Source organism: Rana temporaria, chromosome 4, assembly GCF_905171775.1.
Source record: "Rana temporaria chromosome 4, aRanTem1.1, whole genome shotgun sequence".
In the NCBI taxonomy this organism is placed as follows: domain Eukaryota; kingdom Metazoa; phylum Chordata; class Amphibia; order Anura; family Ranidae; genus Rana; species Rana temporaria.
In genome coordinates, this window is record NC_053492.1 from 79,502,337 (window position 1) to 79,525,695 (window position 23,359).

At 43.0% G+C, this 23,359-nt stretch overlaps 1 protein-coding gene across 1 annotated transcript in view; it reads left to right on the forward strand.

Moving 5' to 3' along the window:
* Nucleotides 1-23,359, forward strand: part of GREB1 (growth regulating estrogen receptor binding 1) — a 213,598-nt gene that overhangs the window by 101,678 nt on the left and 88,561 nt on the right. Inside the window, exons 9-15 of the mRNA XM_040348569.1 lie at nt 2,364-2,501; nt 6,545-6,730; nt 7,620-7,970; nt 8,835-8,963; nt 10,937-11,044; nt 18,999-19,196; nt 21,159-21,339. Coding sequence (XP_040204503.1) covers nt 2,364-2,501; nt 6,545-6,730; nt 7,620-7,970; nt 8,835-8,963; nt 10,937-11,044; nt 18,999-19,196; nt 21,159-21,339 — 1,291 coding nt within the window. The remainder of the gene's footprint in view (nt 1-2,363; nt 2,502-6,544; nt 6,731-7,619; nt 7,971-8,834; nt 8,964-10,936; nt 11,045-18,998; nt 19,197-21,158; nt 21,340-23,359) is intronic.

A 23,359-nucleotide genomic window follows, 5' to 3' on the forward strand; every position in this document is an offset into this window, starting at 1 on the left:
AAAAAACATTTTTACCATTACAACCCCTTAAGGACCTTGCCTGTTTTTCAGACTTGGTGTTTACAAGATTAAAACATTTTTTTTTTGCTAGAAAATTACTTAAAACCCCCAAACATTATGTTTATTTTTTCCTAACACCATAGAGAATAAAATGGCGGTCATTGCAATACTTTTTGTCACACTGTATTTGGGCAGCGGTCTTAAAAGTGCACTTTTTTGGGGGAAAAAAACTCTTTTTTGAATTAAAAAATAAGACAACAGTAAAGTTAGCCCAAAGTTGCGCCCGCTCGTGGAATGGCGTCAAACTTTTACCCTTAAAAATCTCCATAGGTGACGTTTAAAAAATTATATAGGTTGCATCTTTTGAGTTAGAGAGGAGGTCTAGGGCTAGAATTATTGCTCTCACTCTTACGATCGCGGTGATACCTCACTTGTGTGGTTTGAACACGGTTTTCATATGCGGGCGCTACTTACGTATGCGGTCGCTTCTGCGCGCAAGCTCGTCGGGACGGGCCGCTTTAAACAAAATTTTGTTTTCTTATTTATTTTTATTTATTTTATTAATTTTTACACAAAAAAAAAAAATGGGTCACTTTTATTCCTGTTACAAGGAATGTAAACATCCCTTGTAATAGAAAAAAGCATGACAGGTCCTCTTAAATATGAGATCTGGGGTCAAAAAGACCTCAGATCTCATATTTAGACTAAAATGCAAAAAAAATTGTCATTTGAAAAAATGACAAGAAAATATGCCTTTAAGAAGCATGGGAGGAAGTGACGTTTTGACGTTGCTTCCGCCCTGCTATGCTATGGAGACGGGTGGGGGCCATCTTACCCTCACTCGTATCCCAGCCGAGCAGGACACGATCGCCTCCGCCACTACCGACGGCTCCGGTAAGCGGTAAGCGGGGGGGGGGCTCTCCCGCTGCCGATAACGGTGATCTTGTGGTTATCGTTTAAAGGACCGCTCACTGAAAAGATGGATATCTCGGTTGTGGCAGCGGTTGCTGCCGTTACCGAGATATCCATCTTTAAAGTGATGACGTATATATACGTGAGAGGGTCCTTAAGGCTGCATTCACACCTGAGCGAAAAAATACATTATTCTCAATGGAGACGGTTCACATCTCCACTCCAAAACGCCTGAAGCCGAATGCCTGAAGCTCAAACAAGTTCTGGACCCTTTTTTGTCACGCGAATCGGGCTGATTTGGGCGTTTTTGAACGTTTGTATTCCCATAGAAACTAATGGAAATGCTTGATTCAAGCGTCTAGTGTGACAACGAGCGTTTCCACGGGCGTTTTATCGCTTTAATCTGTTCTGTGAAATAGAATATTCACTCAGGAAGAAGATAAAAAAATCTACAAACATAGCAACAAATGATGAAAGAGATGAGCATTTTTCCTATTGGCTAAAATAAAAAACGACAAAGTTCAAAAACGTCAGACAATGCTGTATGCAAACGCACAAATACGTGTTAATACGCGCGACAAAACGCGGGAAAAAACGACCGAAAACGCTACGCTCAGGTGTGAATGCGGCCTAAGTGGTTAAAGGTACTTACCGTATTTATCGGGGTATAGCGCACGTCGGCTTAGAAGGGAAGTTTAGGAAAAAACTTACATTTTGGATGCTCAGCCTTGTCGGTGTCCGTCTGCTGTCGGCGTCCATAGGCGGCCTTGTCCGGGGTCCGTCCAGCCTTGTCGGTGTCAGTCTGCTGTCTTGCCCGGCGTCCATCGGCGGCCTTGTCCGGCGTCCGTCTGCGGCCTTGCGCCAGCCTTGTCCGTCCAGCCTTGTCGGTGTCCGTCGCATCCGTCTGTCGGTCCGTCCAGCCTTGACGGTGTCCGTCGCGTCCGTCTGCCGGGGGTTGCAGCGTTGTGTGTTTGAATTTGGCGGGGAGCTGAAGTTATAGTTTGCAGAGCTCAGTGAGAGCTGATTGGAGGGAAGGTACACACTCGCCTTCACACAGTGCACAGGAGCTGAGGCTATCACCAATTTGCTGCATGCTGGAGCTCCCTCCCCTGTCACTTATTTATCTCTGGTGTCAGGAAAATTGAAATTTCCACTTTAAGGAAAAAATAATAAACTCGCATAGGGTATGTTTGCAGGAAAGAAATATGCATTTACTATTTTTTCCAATAGGAGCAAGCAAAGCATTGCCCTCGTGATCAGTGAATCGTGGGTGCAATGTCAGACATTTACTAAGGTAGTCCTGTGACCCAGAGCCAGCTTGTGGTATTGCCTGCTATCAACTTATGGGCAGAGCTCAGTAAATTAATGTTGTAAATAAATGTTCTTTTTAGCATCGTTTTTCTTTCATGTGATTTATTGAATCATTTTAAATACCCTTTATTATATTTCAGATTCTTTATCTCAGCTCTGTGCTCCAACATCCACTGCTGGGAACATACTCTCTTCCTCTCTGGTGGCTACAGGAGAGCCAGTCTCTGTCCCTGACAACCTTTTTAAGTCATGCATGATCACTCCGGTCATATTTAAAGGTGTGTATTCCACTGATTTAAAATATACCTGCCAGTAAAATATTCTGCCTTCCCTGGAATGAGGGCTAAAATGTGCTCTACTATGCAAATACCACATACTGCAGAAATTCCCCAGCAATGGTGAAAGCTACTCTTGCATTCCTATGCTTCATGAGATTCATGTGGTGCAAGGTGCTTCCGGAAAGTGGTGGAATTTGCATATAGTAGATCTTAAAGGATGCATGGGTGATTAAGAAGAGACCTAGACATGTGAGCATGCCCTGTTAAGTGCCTGCATTTACGTGTTAAGTTTTTTTTTTAAACGCTGTACTGTAAAGGGTAATTTAACCTATAATTAGAGTTTCCGGTTTTGATAAAAAGTTAATCCATCTGACAATTTCTTATATGTTTTGATCACTTTGACAAAAAAAAAAAAAGGTGAGATCTTCTAATAGGAACACTTTTTGCAATGGGAGGATTTATGGTGCACATGCGCAGCTAAGTGTATAGTGCAAACAGGTAATTAAGAATACTTTAATGCAGAAGAGACATAGCATGACTCTTCTGTAATAAAAAGGCTGCTTTTTTTTTTTCACATTTTGAGGTGCACTGAAATTTCGGCAGTCGAAACATATCGGCCAAAAAGTGTGTTTTTCTCATTCAGCTGAAAGAAGAAAAGGTGCAGATAACGTATAATGGTCCTCCCCGGGTGCCGCACATTGTGGGGGTGTCTTCCTGGCACGCCCCAGGCCTCCCTCCTCCTCCTCACCTCCCACGTGACGTCTATCATAGGAGGCAGGATTTTGTTACTGCGGCCGTCTGGCCTGGGCAATTCAAATCCAGCTCCATGACACGGCTGGAGATCGCTGCTCCGTGTGATCCGGGGCACTGGTAGGCTGCATCTGATGGACACTGATAAGGCTAAATTTGATAGACAATGATAGGCTGCATCTGATGGACACTGGCAAGGCTAAATCTGATAGACACTGGTATGCTGCATCTGATGGACACTGGCAAGGCTAAATCTGATAGACACTGGTAGGCTGCATCTGATGGACACTGGCAAGGCTAAATCTGATAGACACTGGTAGGCTGCATCTGATGGGCACTGATAGGCTGGGAAAGCAAAAGGAGAATATGTTTTGGGCGTTAGACGGTCTCCTCCAGACATACACAAATTAATAAAAACTATTTTATTGAAAGTAGAGAAAGAAAGAGAAATACATACCTATTCAAATATTAAAGGGGGGAATAAAACATGCACCCCTAAAACAAGTAATTAATATACATCAAAACATTACATAGAAGCAATCAACAGTCAACGTTTTGCGGTTAACATACACTTTCGCTTCTTCAAGGCCTGTTTGCTTCTTAATCTATTCAACATCTGTTTACAAACAAAGAGATGAATATAAACAAATGTATACATAATTAAAACTATGTGACACCTCCTAGGCCCCGTACACACGGTCGGACCAAACCGATGAGACTGGCCCGTCGGACCGTTTTCATCGGTTCACCTCTGAAGTGGCCGTACGGCCTGATATGTGTACACACCATCAGTCCAAAATCTGATCGGGGCAGAACGCGGTGACGTCAAACACACGACGTGCTGAATAAAACGAAGTTCAATGCTTCCAAGCATGCGTCGACTTGATTCTGAGCATGCGCTGGTTTTGAACCGATGCTTTTCTGTACTAACCATCGGTTTGGTCCGATGGGGCAGCGGTCCATCGGTTCGGTTTTGAAGCATGTTTAGAAATTTTGGACCGAAAGAAAACCAGACCGATAGCCTATACACACGGTCGGTTTGGTCCGATGAAAATGAACTTCGGTTCATTCTCATCGGACCAAACCGACCGTGTGTACGGGGCCTTAGAAGGGCAAAAACATTTTTTTTTTCATTTTTAAATATGTACCTAATGGCCACCCGAGGCGTCCGAATTAGGGGGAGACCATGAAAGATAAACCGCATTTTTCACACACCAGAAAAAAAATGCTCCTAATTGTAGGTCTATTGAACTCCTCACTTTAATGGTAGAGATAAACACAGATGATGAATATATAATACATACCAGTGTTTCTCAACTCCAGTCCAAGAGGCGCCCCCACAGGTCATGTTTTCAGGCTTTCCATTATTTTGCACAGGTAATTTGATCAGTTTCACTGCCTTAGTAATTACCACAGCCGTTTCATCTGAGGTAAATCCTGAAAACATGACCTGTTGGGGCGCCTTGAGGTCTTAGTTGAGAAACACTGATATATACAGACCTATATGGGGTCACATTCACTTAAAGCAGGCATAATTAAAAATGCTGACATGAGTAAACAGCAAGCGCATGAGGGCTCACAAAAAAAAATTCTATCAATAGACCGTAAACATATAAAAGTGAATGCCAACCTTCAAATGGAACCAGATATAGGTAACTGGATGCTTATAGATAGTGGGATAAGTTTTCAAAATTCAACCTGATGGGTCCAAAATAACCTCCAAATGCAGGTGTATTCTACAGAAAAATATATACATATAAATCAGGGAGAACAAACTCCCACTAACCAAGAACAAAGAATTTGTATTTATTTTTTGTAAAATATTTATTTGTGAAAGACAAGGCAATATAACTCAATAAATGTTGCCAAATGCATGGGTATCAAATGTTGCACTAGTCAGTTTTCAAAAAGTATAAAAACACATATAACAAACATTTACAGTAGAACAGATTATTTCAAATGAAAGTGTGAAAGGTGCAATAGTCAGGTAGCAGGTTGGCGGTGAGGTCTCCACCCACGTAACGAGTGAGGTGAGCTCTAACCGCCTGATTGTTTATTTTGAAACGGAAATGTCTTCCGAAAAAGAGTTATTGTGCGTATTCAGGCCGACCGGCTCCCCGGACAATAAGTAAATTATGATGTATCATGTAAATTAAGGGGTGGGTCGAACGGATGAGTACGAGCGGAGGGGGGCATCTATAGGCCTCCAGCTAACCTCTCCTCGCACGTGCCCCCCCAAGTGTCCGCACCATGGTGGCATAAAAGTGCCGATCCCCGGAGTAAGTCGGTGTGTCCCATGGTAGTAAACTGCTTGGGTCCATCGGGCCAGCCGGCTCATCCATGTCTTACCCACTACCTTGTATCTCAACAGGCGAGTCACCCTTGGAAGGCGGAACAAAGAACATTTAATCCAAGGTATAGCAGCATAGTGCAAACACCTAAAATGGGCTTACCTGATATACACTATGGGCACTAATATCGTATGAGAACCCTGCACATAGGTCCAAGATAAAAAGGAGGCCTCAAACAGCGATACTCCTAGCGTGGAGACCGCCCAGCCATGGACACAAATCCGGGTCTCCTGAATGAGAATTAATGAACTGCATCATTTGCGGATGTCGACTTGTAGTTCTCAATGAACTACCACAGCACTGCTGTGTGCCATGTGGTTCATTGAGTCTTCCTATCAGTGAAAATCTTGCCTACGGTGTAAGTGCAGACAGCTTACACTCAGTCAGCTGGGGTCCTGCATGGCAACAGTGATCTGATAATCAATCCCTGGTGTAATGCTTTCCAGGCTCCAAACAAAAATGTTAAATTCTAATTTTTTTACCTGCAAAAAAATGGACATTTATTTATTTTTAAAAGTGAACTTATCCTTTAGAGCCGGTTCACACTGGGGCGACTCGTCAGGCGACTCAGCCGCCTGACAAGTCGCGTCTCATTTTATTCACCAGAACCGTTCTAATAGGAGCGACGCAAGTCGCTCCGACTTAGAAAAAGGTTCTTGTACGACTTCGGGGGCGACTCGGGGCGACTTGCATTGACATCTATACAGAAGTCATTTTGCAAGTCGCCTCTGAAGTCGTCTTCAGGACGCCTTGCCGAGTCGCCCCCGAAGTCGTGCCGCCCCAGTGTGAACCGGCTTTAAGTTCCACTTTAAGGAAAAAGTGTAAAAAACAAAACAAAATAGAAAAACACATGTCCTACTTTTTCCAAAAGTAAAGAAAAAAAAAGTGTTGGCGTTATTTATATTTGAAGTATTGTTAATATTGTTGTTATGGTTTTTGCAGGTCATGGAAACTTCCCTTACCTTTGTGGCAATGTAAGTGATGTTATTGTGAGCCCTCTCTTATATAACTGCTACAAGAACTCCCAAGCTGTGCCCAAGACCTACGAACAGTATGGGCCTACCACCATTCAGCCTATTTCAGAGGAAATGCAGCTTTTGCTGACTGTTTATTATCTTGTCCAGCTTGGTAAGTAAAGACCTGTAATCATTTCAACATATTTAGCCTCAGTCCAGTGCTCCAAGTCTGGAGTTTAAATTTAATATGCAACACACTATCTATTTCACCTTAGTGAAAAAACATCCACCCAACAGCTCTATAATCCCAAAGTGCACTGAACTCAAAATAGAACGAAATAAAAAACACAAATAAAAAAAACAATGAGCAATACATGTCCCTCAAAGCTGAATCGTTAATCCCTATAATTAAATGAAATCAAATGTTCACATTTGTCCGTGTCCAATTGTATCCTCAGTGCTTAGCAATTAAAACATGCTCAATCCTCCATAAATGTGCTCTAAAAATTAATATTCATGCATTGGCTGAGCTATCCCTCTGGAATGGATTGTCATCAGACCACACCACATGCAGTGGCAGCTGGTGCCCGCCTGCTTGCCTGCCCGCACTTACCCCATCCAGGTCGCTAACAGCTTCCCCGTTGTATGCTCCCGGCCAATCCGGTCGCTTCTCCTCCCAGCCAATCCAGTTTTAGTACCCGCTTCCTGTTCTGATTGTCTGGAAGGAGAAGCAATAGCGAATGTTGATTCACTAATGTCACAAGTGGGTGGGCCTGAGGTGCCTTTTTGACAATTAGACTAGCCTCAGGCTCTAATCATGTGCTTAAAATTTTTTTTGTAGAAATACATGTGTCCGGCGCCCCACATGGACATTAGGGTGCAGTTAATGATTTATTATTTAATATTATTTATGAATATATAAATGTGTTTATCACCCTCGGCATTAGGTCCACAAGCTCAGGAGTGTTGGCCAGAGTGCTGTTACTGCATATTTCTAAACATGTTTATAGTGTAGAAGAAGAGCTGTAAATATATTATACTATGCTATTCTCTTGTTTCAGCTTCAGACCAGGTGCCTCTTATAGAAGATCTAGAACAGATATTCATGCGATCCTGGCGGGAGACACACCTTGCCGAAATCCGCCAGTACCAACAAACCATGTCGCAGGCCTTTCCTCACTTCCCGAATCCGATTACGGCAGTGACTGCCTCTCAGCTGCCCTGGTTGGCAGGTCTGGCTGCCAGTTCTTGCAATGAGAGTGTGAAGATCATTGAGTGCAGCTATTCCTTAGCAGAAGGGCTGTCTGAGATGTTTAAACTGCTGGTGGAAAGAAAACTGACCAAGACCAACTATGTGGTAATAATCTGCACGTCAAGACCCAACTGCATAGACTCCTGCATTGCTATAACAGGTAGTTTGGATCATCTGTTGACATCTGACTTAAAAGTATTGATTTGGTGGGATATTCCTAAAAACCTTTAAGTTTTCTTAGATTGATATGATGGGATTTTTACGTTGGATACATGAATGATATGTAAACCAAAACTTGGACACGGCTAAGGCGGTGGCATGAGAGAGAATGTTTTAACTTTTTGAAGTACGGTAAAGATTGTTATTCCATGTGGCAGAGTGCAATATAAATGCATCAGAATTGATAATTTTTTTAATTTATCCCTATGACTGAACATTCAGAGTGACTTGGCTAAATCCAAATATCCTCCTTTAGTAAATGACCCCTACTGATTGAATCTTGGCACTCACAGTCTAATTTATATTTTGCAAGATTGCATTAAATCTGGGTTGTTGAAAGTCACAATCTACTTAGATGATCTTTACTTGGGGTTAATTTATATCACTAGGGGGCTCTGCTTTTATAGTCAACATCTTTTTAGGTTGAATAGGCTAAGAATGAGAATTAATATTAACAATAAGTTAACTCTTAGCAGCTTTGTCCATTTACCATTACGTAGTGTTTATTATTTTATACAGAGTTAAATACTGTCCTTTTATTACCATGGGCAGGTAAACTTCTGACAATCCATGGCTAGTTCAATAGTTTAGGTGATGGTTTCTCGTTTTGCTTTAGTTGTATAATTATTATCTGTTACAAAGCGTTTGGTTTATTCTGGAATAGATGTGAGAAAGGGATGTTGGCATTTTATTTATGATATACATAGAAAAATATGTGGAAAAGGTTTTACAGGGGAACCCATCTTGAACCCCTGACACTTTTTGTTTTGTTATTTTAATGTTTAACCTCCATTGGCCCCTTTAGGAAAATATCAGTCTCGGATGTTAATGGAAAGTATGTATACACAAGCGGAATTCCTGAAAGAGGTCAACTATGAGCTGGTCAGTGGCAAGGTGGAATCTCTAGGAACCTTCTTCAGCAGTCTTTGTCCAGGTACTTCTGGCTAACCATACATCATTGTAGACCTGTCTGTGTAAATGAGAATTCTAGGAAAAAACAAACGCAAAAATACAGTCAAAGATAAATATATAAAATGTAATGTATTTTTCTTGTTTTAATAGTTTTTTTTGTATTTAATTACTATTCTTTGAAGCCTTGAAATAAGATCACTTGAACCCTCTTCTAACTCCCCTAATAATAATGATATTGTAATTAAATAACTAGTGGTGCACCGAAATTTGAAAAGGTGCCCATAATGGAGCCTAAAAAGGTGGCAGGGTCCAAGGACGTCATCCTGGCGCTCCCCAGTCCTCCCCTCCCTCCTCCTTCCCTCCCTCCTCCTCTCCTCACAGAGGCGCGATCTCTGTGTGTCACGAAACTGAATTGTCCAGGCGGTCACAGTAACAATGTCCCGCCTCCTGTGATAGACGGCACACTGATCCAATGCCGGGTCATTGAATCAGTGTGACGTGATCACAGGAAGCGGGACATTGTTACTGCGGCCAGGAAATTCAAATCCAGCTCCGTGACACAGTGGGCGATCGCTGCTCTGATCCGAACACTGGCAAGGCTGCATCTGACAGGCACTGATAGGGCTGCATCTGGCAGTCACTGGCAAGGCTGCATCTGACAGGCACAGGTAACCCTGCATCTGACAGTAACAGGGAAGGCTGCATCTGACAGGCACAGGTAAGGCTGCATCTTACAGTAACAGGGAAGGCTGTATCTGACAGGCACTGGCAAGGCTGTATCTGGCAGGCACAGGTAGGCTGCATCTGACAGGCACAGCTAGTAGGCTGCATCTGACAGGCACAGCTAGTAGGCTGCATCTGACAGGCACAGCTAGTAGGCTGCATCTGACAGGCACAGCTAGTAGGCTGCATCTGACATGCACAGCTAGTAGGCTGCATATGACAGGCACAGCTAGTAGGCTGCATCTGACAGGCACAGCTAGTAGGCTGCATCTGACAAGCACAGCTAGTAGGCTGCATCTGACAGGCACAGCTAGTAGGCTGCATCTGACAGGCACAGCTAGTAGGCTGCATCTGACAGGCACTGCTAGTAGGCTGCATCTGACATGCACCGGCAAGGCTGCATCTGACAGGCACAGGTGAGGCTGCATTTGATGGACACTGGTGAGGCTGCATTTGATGGACGCTGGTGAGGCTGCATGCGATGGACACTGGTGAGGCTGCATGTGATGGAGACTGGTGAGGCTGCATTGATCTCTTGTATCATGTTTGCATTCTTTGATCATCTTCTGTAACATGTCTGTTAGAGGTGCACTGAATGGAAATTTTGCTAATACTATTAGCATTGTCTTTAAGTTTAAGTAAGAGATTGCAGACATGATGCAAGAGATGGTCAGAGACTGAGAACATGATATAAGAGATGGTCAGAGACTGAGAACATGATACAAGACATGGTTAGAGACTGCAGACATGATACAGGAGATAGTTAGAGACTGAGGATATGATACAAGAGATGGTTAGAGACTGCAGACATGATACAAGAGATGGTTAGAGACTGAGGATATGATACAAGAGATGGTTAGAGACTGCAGACATGATACAAGAGATGGTTAGAGACTGAGGATATGATACAAGAGATGTTTAGAGATTGAGGACATGATACAAGAGATGGTCAGAGACTGCAGACTACATTTTTCTTGACCTTTCCGAATATTCATTTAAATTGTGTATTTTAATTAAAAAGTTGTATATAATACAATTATATATAAGAATATAAATATTTTTTTAAAACTGTAATTTTTGGTTTTCGGCAAAGTGCATCCTGCATTTTCAGTTTCGGCATCAAAATTGCAATTTGGCGCACCCTTAGAAATAACCCATCCGTAGTCAACCCCTACTGTTTGTGGTATGTAAATAATGGGGTTTTCCAAGGCCCATATGGTTGGTGTGCTGTGTGTCTTACTTGATTAAATTGGTTATCTACTCTATCTATAGATGGGGACATAGATGTTCTGCTGGACAAATATTATCAGGAAAACCTTGGCATAATTTCTTCAACAACGAAAAAAAACAATGTAGATCCCAGACCGGCTACATGTACTAGTAAGTTGAACCTGCAGTTTCTTTATTATGGTTATATGTATATCATTATAAAACTTAAGCTGGCCATACATGGAATCAAAAATTCGGCCAGTTCAGCAGGGACTAGCCCATTTTCGATCCATGTATGGCCACTGTGGTTGAACAGAAGTTAATCTATCGATTTAAATTCTGTGCAACTGCCCTGTTGGGAAAAAAGATGCTTGATCAGTGCTGCAGGAATACAATTAAATACACTATACGTACAGACCCCTGGAAATAAGTAGGACCTTAGATGTACATTCTATGGTATATTAGACACCAACTCAAAAGATGTATAAAAAATTTCAATTTTATTCAATATAAGGGTAAAAGTGGTGGTAAACGTAGGGAAAAAAACCTGCAAGACAAAGGCATAATGAGCTAGCATGCGTTGCATACTAGCTAATTATGAAATACTTACCTTAGATCGAAGTTGTTGCAGAGGTCCCCGCACACCGCTGTGACCGGCGACATGTCTCCCGGTGTTATTCCCATGTTTGTGGGCTCTGGCACTGTAATTGTCTGGAGCCGCGATGACGTCACTCCAACGCATGCGCGCGGAAGCCGCCGGTCACGGCGCAGCTACTGAAGAAATGGCATGAGCTGCCCCGCTTCATCAGGGCATTGGATCCCTAAATGGTACTGCAATTTTATATAAACATGCATGAGGTACTTATTCAACATTAACATGATGTCATAAAACATATTATTACGGTTATACAAGAAATTTAACCATTAGAGCCGGTTCACACTGGGGCGACTCGTCAGGTGACTCAGCCGTCTGACAAGTCGCGTCCCATTCTATTCAATAGAACCCTTCTAATAGGAGTGACGCAAGTCGCTCCTACTTAGAAAAAGGTTCTTGTACGATTTCGGGGGCGACTCGGGGCGAGAAGTCATTTTGCATGTCGCCTCTGAAGTCGTCTTCAGGATGCCTTGCCGAGTCGCCCCCGAAGTCGTGCCGCCCCAGTGTGAACTGGCTTTTACTGACCTAGTGTCATTCAAAGTTTTATATCCACGCTTTATAGAAAACATACAACAAAATCCTATCCACCATGGATATGAAAATGAAAGGGATTTTCCCCATCCAATGCTTTCATATTGGAAATTTTGAGTTTTGTTCAAACCCACAACGTGTTCACCTTCGATGGCTCCCACTATCTCCAGGTGCAGGGGGTAGCGATTGGGGACTACCTGTGCCCCATCATATGCCAACCTGTACCTTGGGGGTGGGAGCGGGAGGTGTTTGCATCTGAATGTATGTCATCATATCTGTGCCACTGTCTCCTGTGGCGCAGGTATATAGACAACATACTTATATTTTGGATGGGATCATTGGAATGCTTAGCATAATTTGTTCACTTTGAACTGACATTTGGACACATTGCTCTTTCTAGATCTTTATATGTGAAAGGGACCAGATGGGTTAATTTCTACAGATTTGTTTCAAAAAAGCACAGCAGGTAACTCCCTACTCCATGTTAGAAGTGCCCACCCACCACATTTAGTGAATTTGATACTAAAGGCCCAATATCTAAGGATCAAATGCAATTGCAGTGATAACACAGAATTTGTCAGACAAGCTAAAGAGAGGCTACAGTGTCAAGTCATTGAAGAAGGCCTATAGAAATTCTCTAGATAACCCACGAGACCTACTGCTCTTCCAGGGTCAAACTACCTCTGAACGATTAAATAGATAGATAGATAGATAGATAGATAGATAGATAAATAGACAATTACTTGCACTTCTGCATTGGATCCCCAACCATGGCACTATCTGCATGGAATTTGCATGTTCTCCCTGTGCTTGTGTGAGTTTTCTCCCACATTGCAAAGACATGTTGATAGGTTCGTTGGCTCCTGTTTAAATTGGCCCTAGTGCATATGTGAGGTAAGGACCTATAATCGTAAGCTCTTTGAGATCAGAGACTAATGCATAAATTGTCAACACTAAATGAATACCTAGAATAAATAATATCTCCCTGCGTTTTCAGATTTTACCACCAGATGGAGCTCAGACACTAAAAAAAAGTGACTTGCTTTCAGACATTTATAGCCAGATTCAGGTAGTGTTACGCCGGCGTGTTGTAACTCTGAATCTCATGCCTTGTACACACGGGCAAACATGTCCGATGAAAACGGTCCGCCGGACCGTTTTAAGCGGACATGCCCGCCCGGAGATTTCTGTATGATGGCTGTACACACCATCATACAGAAATCCGCGCGTACACGATACGCAGTGACGAGGCCGCGCCGTCGCAGCGACGATGATGCGGCGACGTGTGCGGCCCTGGAAGTTCAATGCTTCCACGCATGCGTCGAAGTCATTCGATGCATGCGAGGGATGGCGGCCGCTCGGACATGTACGGTAAGTCTGTACAGACGACCAGACATGTTCGATGGACAGGATTCCAGCGGGCATGTTTCTAAACATGTTTAGAAACATTTGTCCGCTCGAAAACAGTCTGGCGGGCAAATGTACGCTGGAATCCTGTCCGCTCGGCTGTACAGACGACCGAACATGTCTGCTGAAACTGGTCCGCGGACCAGTTTCAGCCGACATGTTCGGTCGTGTGTACGGGGCCTAAGCCGGCGTAAATTTAAGTGTATTCTCAAATTGAGATGCACTTAAATCTAGCTAAGATACGACCGCCGGTGACATCGTATCTTAGCTGTCTATTTAGGCCGGCCGCTAGGGGCGTGAACGCTGATTTACGCCTAGAATGCGTAAATCAGCGAGATACGCCTATTCACGAACGTACGCTTGCCCGTCGTAGTAAAGTTACGCCGTTTACGTAAGGCGTTTTCAGGCGTAAAGTTATTCCACCAAAAAGCTGGCCTAGCCAATGTTAAAGCGGTGGTTCCCCCTTAAAAACAACTTTTTTTTATTCCACTGGCCCCCCACATTACAATCGAATTAAGGCTATTATTTTTTTTTTGCTGCTGTACATACCTTGATACAGCATCTTCACCCGTGCATCCGGGTTGCGAGTCCCGCGGGAGTGGGCGTTCCTCACATGTGTTTGATTGACGTTTTTCGGAAAAACGAGCTCCCCCCTGTCGCGTAAGCCGCGTCACGGTTGGCGAAAGGAGCCGAACGGCGAGTCGGCGCTATACTGCGCATGCGCATCGCCGTTCGGCTCCTTTCGCCAATCGTGACGCGGCTTACGCGACGGGGGGAGAGCTCGTTTTTCCGAAAAACGTCAATCAAACACATGTGAGGAACGCCCACTCCCGCGGGACTCGCAACCCGGATGCACGGGTGAAGATGCTGTATCAAGGTATGTACAGCAGCAAAAAAAAAATAATAGCCTTAATTCGATTGTAATGTGGGGGGCCAGTGGAATAAAAAAAAGTTGTTTTTAAGGGGGAACCACCGCTTTAAGTATGGACGCCGGTCCCGCGTCGAATTTTGAAAATTTTACGGCGTTTGCGTAAGTCGTCCGTGAATGGGGCTGGATGTAATTTACGTTCATGTCGAAACCAATAAATCCTTGTGGCGTAATTTGGAGCATGCGCACTGGGATACGTCCACGGACGGCGAATGCGCCGTTCGTTCAAAACGTCATTTACGTGGGGTCATGGTTTATTTACATAAAACACGCCCACCTCTTCACAATTTGAATTCTGCGCCCTTACGCCGGCCCATTTACGCTACGCCGCCGTAACTCAGGAGGCAAGTGCTTTGCGAATACAGCACTTGCCTCTGACTTACAGCGGCATAGCGTATATGCGATACGCTATGCCTGCACAAAGTTAAGCCAGTCTTTCTGAATCTGGCTATTAGAACACAGTTGTGTTATGTGCAGAAATAATTGCTAAAACATGTCTATGTTTCAAGTCTTTATGTCAATTGCCAGTACCGTTTAAATCTGTTTTTCTTATTTATTTATTTTCAAAGAGTCCCTTATGTTTATATATAAAAAAATTACTCATTGAATTTGTTTTATATAACTGTTAAACCATTGAAACACATTAGGCTATTTTGAAATGTTGTAGACTTAAAGTGATAAACAAGCTAATTATTTTTAGCCTGCGATCGGCTGTTCAGTAAAAGTGATCCAATCTAGGCAGCTCTACATTCACCTAATTGCTATTACTGTAGTGAGAAGGGCTGCCGACCCAATAGTGAGAGCTAAAGAAGGAACATGCGGCTCTCCTCCATGACTAATGAGCTCGGATGGGGATTCTGTCACTTCCAGTTTCAGAGCTGTCATTCTCAGGCTATTGTAGCCAGACAAGCGGCTAATCAGGCTCAATCTCTTTATTACCTGCAGTGGAAGGCAAGGGAGACATGGAGGTCCAATAGACCTCTGATGTCTTCATAAAGAGCACCTGTCACCTGTCTATAATATCACATAGGGGGCTTGTTAACCTCCTTAACCTCCCTGGCGATATGATTATTTCAGAAATACAGTGCTGAAAGCGGTACCATTATTTGCAAGGAAATTTGGCGTTTTATACTGTAGGCCTGTAATTCTTAGGAATAACTCACTTAAATCTGACCAAACAAGAGTCTAGTAGACATCCCGGGTATGACATTTTTTTTAAAAACAAAATTATAAATTATAATATAATAAATAATTATAACAAATAATAATATAACTATAATAAAAATTATTCAATAATGTAATCAACTCAAAATCACTGAAATTTGCTCAGTTGTAGAATTGTCGCTGTCATTACTTTTTTTTTTTTTATGACGAATTTTACCCACAAATCGCTATCGCACAATTCTGCAAGTGATTATAATTTATTATCGCTGTTTTCTAGCTGCTCTAAAACCATTTTTGACATAAAGGGACACTTTTGGTTGCTATGGACAATCTACAGTTTGCAGGGAGAAAGAACAGTTTTTATTATATAAAAGTACATGTAGGGCACTGGGCAGACCACTAGGGACAAGGGGGGTGTGTATTTTTTGCATACAGTACTGTAATCTATACGATTACAGTATACTGTATGTATTGTGTTTGTTTACCTTTTTGAATTTGGCGCCATTCTCCGCCCCCGTGCGTCGTAACGTCGCAGGGAACGGAGATCGGCGGCACACAGAGGCACTGTGTGAATGGAGCGAGGTCCCGCTCGCTCACACAGCGCGGTGGCATCGCTGGATCCAGGGACAAGGTAAGTAAACCAAGCCTGTGGATTCAGCGAGGCGAGCCCGAGTCTGACTCAGGGTTACCGATCGTAGTCCTCGGGAATACCGACTCGGGAATACCGCCAGGGGGGTTAAGATAGAAATAAAGTTACATTTAAACAAAAAAAAGTTAAAAATAAAATAAAATTTTAATAAACTAAAAACGAATTTTAACAAATTCACAAGCACCCCATCGACCCACATGCATACATACAACTGCAAATGCATGTTTATGTAAACAGTTTTTGCAATGTGAGGTATCACTGCAAATGTCAGTGTGAGAGCAATAATTTTAGACTCAAAATTCATAGTCAACTGTAAACTGATAACCTGTAAAGGCTTTAGAAGTGTCACCTATGAAAAATGTTGGTCACCATAATTTTTCGCCATTTCACGGGTGCACGCAATTTTAAGTCTTGAACATGTTTGGTATCAACAATATTTACTCAACACAACCTCATATTTTATGTTTTCCTGCTGTGCAAATATCTTGCAGCATATAAAAATTATCAACGCCCACCAGGGCCCTGTAATTGTTTGGGGGTTCTAAGTCATTTTCTAGCAAGAAAATGCTGCTTTGTGTGAAAAAATTGAAAATGTCCCTGGAGACACAAAGTGGTTAATAAAGTTTTTTCACTTACTTTAAATGACGAATCCTTTTTTGACTTTTCTGACTAATCCTGCCCCGTGCTTTTGGATAATGTCATATTTATCTGTAAACCCCCTCTCTGAACCTCACTGTGCCCATCAAAGCCCAGCTTTAATCCTGAAGCTTCTGTATATTGTGATTTGCTAAACAAATGTGTGCCTTAGACTTCATTCACTTCAATGGATAGTGCTTTTACAGGCTGACAGATTTTGCACTCTTCAGTTTTAGTAAATAAATTCCAGTGTGTCCAGGGTCATGTGTTTATGTAAGTACCAGTGTATATCTGCCATACAGATATAGATTTCTTTGAATTGCTGTACACAGCACCTTTGGCTTCTGGGAGGGGAAATACCTCTGAATTGTACACCATATAATACCAGGCGTCTGTGTGCATGGGCCTAAAGCCTTTGTTAGTAAGAAGTAGAAAGCACAGAAAGCACCACTCTAAGTGTATTAAGTAAGGTGTATTTTAATGAGCGCACAGAGCGTACATACTCACAAGAGTAAGGATAAAAACAGGCATATCAGGCATATGGTGTCAGATCATCCGGTGAAGAAATTCCATCTGTGTAGATGACGACATTTCCGGGTTAGATGGTGGACAAATAGGCAACGTGTTTGCGGAGCATGCACTCCTTTTTCAGGCCTCTACCTAACCCGGAAGTGTCGTCATCTACACGGCCCGCCGATTACCCAGTACTGCCATCCTTTTTGTCTTCCTGCGGGATTGAGGTCCAGGAAGCGTCGGCAAACACTGGCGCAACCAGCTCTACTCCACAGCTTGCAGCCATCAAATGGAATTTCTTCACCGGATGATCTGACACCATATGCCTGATATGCCTGTTTTTATCCTTACTGTTGTGAGTATGTACGCTCTGTGCGCTCATTAAAATACACCTTACTTACTACACTTAGAGTGGCGCCTTTCTATGCTTTCTCCCCCAGTTGACCAAGATTTACTTCTCATCTGCACTGGGTTGCCTTCAAAGTGCTTTTGTTACAGACTGAATTTACTTTTTTAGTTATTTGTTTGAGCCCATTCACACAAGGGCAACACAACTTCTAGCATGACTTTGGGAGGCAACTTGGACACGACTTGAGTATGAATCATCAGGCAACTTACAAGGTAACTTCAAGTTGCCTCCAGGACAGTACAAGGCAACTTCAAGTTGCCTCCAGGACAGTACAAGGCAACTTCAAGTCGCCTCCAGGACAGTACAAGGCAACTTCAAGTCGCCTCCAGGACAGTACAAGGCAACTTCAAGTCGCCTCCAGGACAGTACAAGGCAACTTCAAGTCGCCTCCAGGACAGTATAAGGCAACTTCAAGTCGCCTCCAGGACAGTACAAGGCAACTTCAAGTCGCCTCCAGGACAGTACAAGGCAATTTCAAGTCGCCTCCAGGACAGTACAAGGCAACTTCAAGTCGCCTCCAGGACAGTACAAGGCAACTTCAAGTCGCCTCCAGGACAGTACAAGGCAATTTCAAGTTGCCTCCAGGACAGTACAAGGCAACTTCAAGTCCCCTCCAGGACAGGAGGCTTTCCAGTGGCCAATCAAACAACAATCAGCTCTGTGGGAGGGAGGGGAGGGAGGGGTTTGCCTGAGAAATGTATGTTATCTTCCTGTATTGTTGCTTCAGTAAAGACAGTGATCAGACTTCTGAGGCGACTTCCATTGAAATCAATGGGTACAAGTTGCCTACAAGTTGCCTACAAGTTGCCTAGAAGTCGGATTGAAGTAGTACAGGAACCTTTTCTGAAGTTGGAGCGACTTCAGTAGTGTACATTAAGACGGCTCCCATTCCCTTCCATTCATTTTCTCGACCGCGCGACTTGGGGCAACTTGGGGCGACTTGAAGTCGGATCCCAGGTCGCCCCAGTGTGAACCGGATCTTAAACTCTCCCTCTGCCAATTCCCCCGACTGTTGTAACTGATGATCGTCACATAATTGCTGGTACAAGCACCAACCCTATCCTATGTGTATTAGTAAAAAGTAGATATTGTGAATCGCTAGTTTCCATTCTGCATGGTGGTCCAAAGCAGTTAAATTACAGCCCTTCTCTAAAAATCATACAATGTGCTGTATTACAGCAAGTAAATGTTCTTTTTCTTGTTAAAAAATAAATAAAAAAATCTTAATTGCAGGTTATAATTTGGAGTGGCATCAACTTCGTCCCTCCCAACTGGCTGTGGCACAGAAGCTGTTGTCTCATGTGTGCTCCATTGCGGACTCCAGCACCCAGAACCTGGACCTGGGCTCCTTTGAGAAAGTTGAATTTCTAATTTGTGTCCCTCCATCTGAAGTCACTTATCAGCAAACACTCTCCCAAGTGTGGAATTCAGGTAAGAAATAGTCAGACTTCTGTCACTGAAAAGGATTTCTGAATTCAAGTCTTTCTGCAACCAAAGTCAAAATTCATTAAAACACATGTATAGGAGATTCATCTTACCTGCCCAGTGCTTCTTTTTTTTAAATTCTGCCATTGTTTGAGAATGCCAGGTATAAAATAGTGTAGTTGGTGGTACGTGGATTTTCTTGGGAAACTTCATCCCAAGCCTACATTTCTGTGGGCAACTGATTCTTAGCCCCCCCCCCCCCCCCATTACGAATCCAAGCTCAATCTGGCACTCCTAATCTTATTAGATGTGCTGGATGTTCTAATGTTAACATGGTTTACATTGTCAGATATGCAGATTACCTCTAGAAGGAAAAATTACAAACTTGTTTAAGAAATACAGTAAACAGAATTATGACATGGCAAGCAAGCAAGCTTGTTTAAAATTACTTTTAGGCAATTATTACAATATAACTGCATTTACTCCCTTACTTGACAGGTGTGGTGCATTTTTTAGCACGTTTTACCATTTATCCCCATGGAAGGTGTGTTTTCATGTTTTATTTTAATTACACTCGCAACACTCCAAAACACAGAAATATGAATGCCCGTTATCACGTAGAAAATAGTTTAATCACTAAAGCATAAGGAATGTAATTGTAATTTGTATCTGCAAATCATGTTTTCAATTTACTATAGGTTTTATTCACATTAAATTATCAGTTTTGCATTATTTTGTAAGACAGTTTACATATATTACTTATGCTTTATTACTCCATAAAAGAAACAAGTCATAGGAGAATATGGGATGCCATTGCTGACCTCCATTATCTATCATAGCAAAGTAATACACTGCGCAAGTCTGACACCCTGCATCTCTGATCTTGGTAAAGAGCCTCCGGCGGAGGCTCTTTACCACGTGATCAGCTATGTCCAATCACAGCTGATCACGATGTAAACAGGAAGAGCCGTGGATCGGCTCTTCCTCACTCGCGTCTGATAGACGCGAGTAGAGGAGAGCCGATCGGCGGCTCTCCTGACAGGAGGGGTTCGCGCTGATTGTTTATCAGCGCAGCCCCCCCCTCGGATGCCCACACTAAACCACAGGGAATCCACCAGGACCACCAGGGAAAGAGGGCAACATGCGGATGGCCAGGTACATCCTCCATGGCCATCCACTTGTAAAAAAATAGGCACAATAGATGCCAATCAGTGCCCACAAATGGGCACTGACTGGCAACGGGCACTGATTGGCAAAATAGTAAACAAACAAGTGCCACCCACAGTGTCCATCAGTGTCACCCCTCAGTGTCCATCAGTGACACCTCTCAGTGCCCATCCATGCCCAGTGCCCATCTGTGCCACCCATATGTGCCCATAAGTGCCACCCATAAGTGCCCATCAGTGCGCCTAGAAATGCCCATCAGTGCCGCCTAGGAGTGCCCATCAGTGTCGCATACCAGCGCCGCCTATTAGTGTCCATCAGCGCCGCCTATCAGTGCCCATCAGTGCCGCCTATCAGTGCCCATCAGTGCCGCCTATCAGTGTCCATCAGTGCCGCCTATCCGTGCCCATCAGTGCCGCCTCATCGGTGCCCATCAGAGCCACCTCATCGGTGCCCATAATTGAAAAAATTTGAAAAAATTTACAGAAAAAAATAAAAACATAATTTTTTACTAAATTTTTGGTCTTTTTTTAGTTGTTGCGCAAAAAATAAAAGTCGCAGAGGTGATCAAATACCACCAAAAGAAAGCTCTATTTGTGGGAACAAAATGATAAAAAAAAATGTGGGTACAGTGTAGCATGACCGCGCAATTGTCATTCAAGGTGCGACAGTGCTGAAAGCTGAAAATTGGCTTGGGCAGGAAGGTGCGTAAGTTCCTGGTATGGAAGTGGTTAAGCAACAGGGACCAGCCTGGAAGAATATACTGCATTGTATTTGAATAATTTTGTGTCTTTTTGTATACAGGTGTTCTCGCAGAAATTGGCATTGAGGGGAAGCAGCTCACTAAGAGTTGTTTGGAGCAGTACGTCATAAAGTTGGATACAGAGGCTCCCAGTAAATTTAAATCTTTTCTACAAAAAGCCATGCAGAATCCGCACACACTGTTTATCTTGCTTCATGACCACGCTCACTGGGATCTCACCAGGTATTCTTCATTTGCATATTAGGAGATGCTTGATCAATCCATTATTGTTTTCAAAGCTTGCCAGTCTATCTGTTATATAGTTACTTCATGCATTATGGTCACTTGCTGGCCAGAGCCATCTGGTAAACACATTTTCAGGCCTCAAGGAACTCCTGACAATAGTTACTACATCCACAACTCATTGTACATTATTAGCATGATTGGATGAATGCTTCTTACACTCAGGGCCCGTCTTTAAGGCAGGGCAAAAGGGGCTGCTGCCCTGGGCCCTGTCATTGTTGTGGGGCCCAAAGCAGCTGCCTCATACTTGCCAACTTTTCCAGTTTAAATGTCCTTGTCCCTTGAAGTTTTAGTCCTTTGCTGTGTCCTGATATCTCAGTGTGAAGTGCTGCTACTAATGCTGCCCAGCTCTGCCCTATTGTTGTGTACAGATGACTCACCTGCAGACCCTGTGTTTACATGTAAATAACCAGCATTCATATGTAAATAATTGGAGCATTCATATGTAAATAGTGGTGGCATTCACATGTAAATAAAGGCTGAATTCATATGTATATCATGCCCCTCTGCAATGAAGAGATGATGTGCTGTAACCTCTAGCAACCAATCAGTGAGCAGTATTACCTCTAGCAACCAACCAACAAGAAGAAATCATGTGCTGTAACCTCTAGCAACTAATCAGTGAGCCGTAATGTGTGCTGTAACCTCTAGAAACCAGTCAGTAAGTGTTAATGATATGCTGTAACCTCTGGCAACCAATCGCATTCACTGCCTGATCTGATACAGTAAACTGATTTTAAGTCTAGCTGATATTTATTGGATGTCTCAAAGCAGATGGAGAGCAAAATTGCATGGGGGGGCCCCAAGATTTGTTTTGCCCAGGGTCCATTCAACATTAAAGGCGGCCCTGCTTACACTAGTGGTCAGTGAGAAGAATCCCCCTTACAAATATCTAAAGGTCATTCATGTCAATAGTTAAATATTTTATATGAAAGACAGAAATTGCTCATTGCTCACGGAAAAGCTTTTCAACGGAAGACCCCTTGAAATAACTTTTCGGTCTTAGGAAACCCCTGCTTAAAATTACTATAGCTACAACTTGTTAATAGAGTGACAGTCAGTGGGAAGAATGCTATTTACATTTGGGATCATTAGGAAGAATTACCCCCTTACAGATAACTAATAAGATCAATGGTGTCAGTGGGAACTTATCTGAGAGGCAACACTTGTTTATTGCTCAAGGAACCTCTAACAACCTCTAGTTGAGAAACCCTGCTCTAGAGGAACCTAAGGCCCCGTACACACACGGTCTGACAAAACCGATGAGAATGGTCCGACGGACCGTTTTCATCGGTTCACCGCTGAAGTGGCCTGATGGTCTGATGTGTGTACAAACCATCAGTTCAAAATCCGATCGGGTCAGAACGCGGTGACGTAAAACACACAACGTGCTGAATAAAATGAAGTTTAATGCTTCCAAGCATGCGTCGACTTGATTCTGAGCATGCGCGGGTTTTGAACCAATGCTTTTCTGTACTAACCATCGGTTTGGTCCGATGGGGCAGCGGTCCATCGGTTCGGTTTTGAAGCATGTTTTAAAATTTTGGACCGAAGGAAAACAGACCGATAGCCTATACACACGGTCGGTTTGGTCCGATGAAAATGAACTTCGGTTCATTCTCATCGGACCAAACCGACCGTGTGTAGGGGGCCTTAGGGTTCCATTGAAACATGGTTGAGAAAGGCTCATCTACTGTGTTTTTTTTTATATAGATATTAACATTCAGTTATATCCTGTGCAATTAGGCCTGGTTCACACCTATGCATTTTTTAGTGCGTTTTCAGTATTGCAAAAACACACTACAGTCCATTTAACATGGTTTCCTATGGATGAAGTTCACATCTGTGCATTTTATGTTAAGGGCCAGGGACTTTTTTTGGTTTTTAGTTCCATAGACTTCAATGGATCAAAAGCGTGTATTGAAAAATTAAAAATGCACCTGCAATCTTCATAGGTGTG